This window comes from Diaphorina citri, unplaced genomic scaffold (assembly GCF_000475195.1).
Source record: "Diaphorina citri unplaced genomic scaffold, Diaci psyllid genome assembly version 1.1 scaffold1026, whole genome shotgun sequence".
NCBI lineage: Eukaryota > Metazoa > Arthropoda > Insecta > Hemiptera > Psyllidae > Diaphorina > Diaphorina citri.
The window spans coordinates 90,215-95,828 of NW_007378456.1; the positions used below are offsets into that span (position 1 = coordinate 90,215).

Genomic DNA, 5,614 nt, shown 5'->3' on the forward strand with positions numbered 1-5,614 from the left:
TCTGCCTTCTATCTCAGTCGCCGCGCTGGGTCGGACGCCATATTATCTATTCCAGGCACACAGGCAAGGAGAGCATTGACATTCCAGATTCCAGCCCTCCCCTCTCATATCCAGTAAACACATCCCAAGCAAATGAATGGAAATAAAGTAAACACTCGACTCCGAGCACCATATAAAGCAAGAATACCGAAAATAGAATTCCCAATATTCCTATACATGGAAGAAAGAATGTTTATTGTTGGAAGAAGATGTAAAGCAGGAATAGACACAGAAATAGATTTCCTATTGGAAGCATCAATCGTTACCTAGTATACATAGATTCTTTGTTAACGAACGGAATCCTTGAGTATGAATCCTTAGATTCTTTTTAACGAAAAGTGGATATGCAGGTAGCTCCACTGAGGAAAGAAAGCAGGAGTTTTGATTTCAAGATGGGAGATGGGATTCGAAGAATAGCTAGCGCCAATAAGCTGTCTAGTGTCTAGGTAGTTGGGCTCACATGTCAAGTCATCACGTTTTCCTGGTCTGTCTTCCTAGAGTTCCTAGGTTCATAGATAATGGTTATATTTAGATCTATCGGATCGTCTGGGTACTAGGTACCTCCGTCATTTACAATTTATTAGATCCCAGGAAAGATTCTAAACATAGTTACTTTCCTGATTGAATTACAAGATGGCAACCTGATGATACCAAGTGGTTTATTTTTAGACCCACGATCTGGGTATGTCATTTCCAACATAAATTAATCAATTCAGCTGATGTATTAATTAAAACTGAGCCTCGTGAGGACAACTAAAATGGTAATGATAATGATGTCTTCAGCTGGCAAGATGGCTAAATGGCACAGATTACATAAGTACTTACTAGAGCCCCTCTGCTTGACTCCATACACAAAAGGCCTAACCTGAGACTTAGATGTAGGCTCTAAAGGATGGGATTAAGCTTCTACGAATCTGCTCTGCGAGTATTCCGAGAAACATCAAATAACAGAGAATCCTACATCCTACAATGGATACTGCTCTTGTTATCTTGATAGAACTGTACACCTCAATAGTACAATGTTATAAAGTATGTACAACGTACAAAGCAGTGTGAGAATAGCATGAGAAAGGAATTCAAAGAAACTCGTTCCAAACAATAAGGCGCGGAATGGCTGATTACATACAGAGATGCCTCAGAAAGATATACCAAACATAATAATAGTGAGACTACAATGAGCTTAATAACAAGACTGGCAAATGAACTCCAAGATAGGAATAGGATAATGGGAATACAAGGCATATTCCAGATGAATGGAAACATAGACGCTCCAGACCGGATTGGTGAAGTAAATTACAGAAAAATGAATAACACGTATAGAGAACCAAAGAGACTAAACAGAATAGACACAGAATAGAATAGAGTTGATGATGAAAGAAGCAATTGGAAAATAGAAATACCATTACACCTACTGAATATGAATAAGGTTCTTGTAGAAGTGGAAGCTGTAGGCAGATGCAAAATTTGAGTAGGAGCCAAGGAACTTGAATGAGCTGAGTTGGTGGTAAACCAGAATCTAACCATCAACATCTACCATTGGCATTGGGCAGAAACAGTGATCTTGCCAAACCCACGACTTAATACAGGCTTGGTAGCAAGAAAGATCAGGTATGGTTGAAAAGTTTGTTTGCTGTCCGTGCCGTGAGACAGGCCTGTCTCAGTGTTGGAAGGAAAAGGTATACCTAACGAAGTCTATCCACCAATAACGTGAGAACAATTAGAAAAGGTCAGGAAAGAACCAGAAGGTCATAGGACGAATACCAGGAGATGAGGCCTGTCCCTTTAACATTCCAGGAAAAGATACGACAGCGAAAAACCAGGCAAACAATATAATACCACAGGACTGGACATGGATCAAAAGACCCTTAGGTTGAATGCCCCCGAACTCCTACCTCTAATGTGGTCTCATGAAACCGACCCCGGTATCTGTGATGTAATAAGGAACTTGTTCAAGGGTTTAGGCGCCAAGAATTGCTCGCTCTTCCCGCTGATCACACAAAAGAATTCATTTCATATGAAAAAAAGGGTGATTATCTAACACATTTCTCATATTTTCCAGATGTCGTAGGTTATAACTTGTAAGTCTTCAATATTTCCTGTCACCTGTACTCTTGCATCTTCTACATAGGTATTACCTACGTATTTTAGCTAGCTGTAAGTAGTGTATAAAAGTAGTGCCTTATTTAAACTGATATCAAGTTAGACCAAGACATCTCAGCTAACAGTATGGGTACTGCTATAGGTATCCGGTTTCAATACTTCCGTGCTAATGTCACATTTGAACGCAGTGTTCGTCACTTGCTCTAAAGCTAAACGTATCGATGATGACTTCATTTGAGTATTTAATGATGCTTGATGAGTATTTAATGAGTACCTCATTGAGAAGTCGTGAGCAGTCAATATTAGATAAGGACCATGAAATACGAGGAAAATCAAAAACACACCTAATGCCGGCCGCTCACACTGTCTGACAGACCTAGTAGGAACGTGTGTGACGGAAAAAACTTCCGACTACAGGTCTCTCAGACGTTCTGAAGACTGAACGTGAGTGGCCAGCATAAGACCCAAGATATAGTCAAGATTTCACATAACTACACAGGTACCTTCATAAAGATCAGATAAATCATAAGATCAAGAATGTGTTTAGGAACTTTAAGCCGTTCACTCATAACTTATGAGTTATGAGTCATAAGCTCATAACTCATAAGTGCATTCCAAACTTAATGGTCTGGTTAAGAAACGCATTCAAATGGTGTATGCAAGAATCTGGCTAACCATATTCCATATTGTGCGGTTTTTAATTGGCGTTATTCGAACGACCGTATGCCACATAAACTCAAGTGGCATACATATCTTAAACGGTAATGTAGGTACTCACAACTACTCACTAATTTACATTGTAATCTAAGATAATACCTGACTTGCAGCATTCTGAACGAGGCAGTCTCTAAGATATCTCGATCATTTTATTTGTTTATATTAATGAACTAGGTGTTGTGGTTCAGGAGATAGAGCGATCAGTGTGTGAAATGTGAATGGATCTTGATTTTATAATATAAGATATCTTGATTTAATTGAAAAGAATATTGTGAATTAAAAGATATTAGGTTCCAAGGTACCTTCAATTCCTATATTTCAGGAAATCAAGGGCTTGTAAGCGACAGTGGGGTTGTCGGGTTGACAGAGAGACCTCCACTCCAATATTAAATAATAGCTACAATAAATTACCTACTAGTACACCATAAGTATTTCTACCTTATAGCTAGACCGTATCACGTGTTATCACGCTAGGGTTGCACGGAAAGTTTTAGATCCTCTCAGCCCTTACTCAGAATTTAGGCAATAAACCTGTCACTCAAAATAATAAAGTGGTGAGAGGAATAAAGAGGGGGTTCTAGTACTTAGAAACATGACTAGGTTGAAAAAAAAAAAAAAAAAAAAAAAAAAAAAAAAAAAAAAAAAAACACGAATATCTCTACCTACTTTCCTTTTTCCCAGGATACCTACAGGGTAAGGAAAGTAAAAAAGAGTAGTTTTCCTTAAGGGTGGAAAAAAACGGTAATGTACCTTTGAACTCATTATGCTAATGTTGTACCTACACACGTTTCGTTTCAAACATTTTTGGCCACAGGAAGCCGCTGGACTGATGTGGAATGGGGAATGAGTTTTTGGCATGCTACCAGGATAATGGATAATGCCAAGGGAGAGAGGAGAAGGGCAATAGCGTGAAGTTGTGAGAGAAGTAATGTGGTATTTGTATGGTGCAGACAATAGAAACATTAGAATGAGGATCGATAACCCTGCGGTCAAAATGACCAGGGGAGGTCATGTAGAATAGAATCTGACGTAATAGATGGATAAGTAGAAGAGAAATAGAGGGGTTTGTGACAATAGAATAGAAATGAGGTACTGGACATCAGTAGAATAGAAAAGGATTTAGAGAAAAAAGGCTTGGTTAGAATATAGAGAGAGGCGAGACTGAAAAGGAATGAAAAAGGAGCCTGGATCATTGAAAAACCCCGAAACAGAACAGAGATTATTTACATATTTATGTTCCGAAAAAATCCCGTGACCAGAAAAAATTATGGAGACGCCAGTCGAAAAAGAGGAGGAGGAGGAGGAGAGACAGACAGACAAGGGAGCGAGACAGAGGAAGGAATCAAACCCTCCCTCCATATCCCCCCCATTTAATACCCAGTCTGTGGTTAGGTGGTGAAATGGTGACTCATATTATCAGGTTGAATGCCTCACAAGTCCTACCTCTAATGTGGTCTCATGAAACCGACCCCGGTATCTGTGATGTAATAAGGAACTTGTTCAAGGGTTCAGGCGCCAAGAATTGCGAATTGCTCGCTCTTCCCGCTGATCACACAAAAGAATTCATTTCATATGAAAGAAAGGGTGATTATCTAACAGATTTCTCATATTTTCCAGATGTCGTAGGTTATAACTTGTAAGTCTTCAATATTTCCTGTCACCTGTACTCTTGCATCTTCTACATAGGTATTACGTATTTTAGCTAACTGTAAGGTACGTTACTTAGAATGCTAGACACATGGAATCTATGAACATGATCTTTTGAGGGGTGGTTCTATGAGTATATTTTACTAAAACAATTATTGTCCTTAGCTATTAAAGTTTTCAAGGTTCATTTTTCTGGCCTGAAAAACTCAAGCGCCACGGCGCTTCCTGACATTATGCTAAAACTAAGGAGTGTGAGGTATATCAGGTGTGTGGCATACAGGCACATGGGACTAGTAAACCAGATAGGCACTACCTACTATTCAAGGCTATAGCGGATATCTCGAGTGCAATTAAAATCTAATGAGTAGTCATTTAGGCACGCATGAATAATGAAAACGGCGAATAAGCCTAATGGCCACCTGCAGATATAGAAAGTTTACCGTTAACGCCTAATGTATGCAAGAATCTGGCTAACCTAAGAGCTGAGGTTGTCAAACACGGGATTGGAGGTGAGTAGGTGTTGAATGAGTCACTTGAGTTCTAACTACTCCAAGGTTTCAATATCTCCCTCGCACTAAGCCAAGTTTGAGTATTGAGTATAATCAAGTGCCTTACTTGAGAGAGACAAGGTACGTTACTTAGAATGCTAGACACATGGAATCTATGAACATGATCTTTTGAGGGGTGGTTCTATGAGTATATTTTACTAAAACAAATTATTGTCCTTAGCTATTAAAGTTTTCAAGGTTCATTTTTCTGGCCTGAAAAACTAAAGCGCCACGGCGCTTCCTGACATTATGCTAAAACTAAGGAGTGTGAGGTATGTCAGGTGTGTGGCATACAGGCACATGGGACTAGTAAAACAGATAGGCACTACATACTATTCAAGGCTAAAGTGGATATCTCGAGTGCAATTAAAATTTTATAAAGTATGTACAACGTACAAAGCAGTGTGAGAATAGCATGAGAAAGGAATTCAAAGAAACTCGTTCCTTATAAAGTATGTACAACGTACAAAGCAGTGTGAGAATAGCATGAGAAAGGAATTCAAAGAAACTCGTTCCAAACAATAAGGCGCGGAATGGCTGATTACATACAGAGATGCCTCAGA

General features: G+C 39.1%; 1 protein-coding gene across 1 annotated transcript in view; it reads left to right on the plus strand.

Annotated features, from left to right (window-relative positions):
• The window catches only part of LOC103513790 (tubulin alpha-1 chain-like), a 6,279-nt gene extending 4,172 nt beyond the window's left edge, over positions 1 to 2,107 (plus strand). The window contains exons 3-4 of the mRNA XM_008478637.3: positions 1,834 to 1,972; positions 2,099 to 2,107. Coding sequence (XP_008476859.3) covers positions 1,834 to 1,972; positions 2,099 to 2,107 — 148 coding nt within the window. The remainder of the gene's footprint in view (positions 1 to 1,833; positions 1,973 to 2,098) is intronic.
• Positions 2,108 to 5,614: the final 3,507 nt, after the last annotated feature.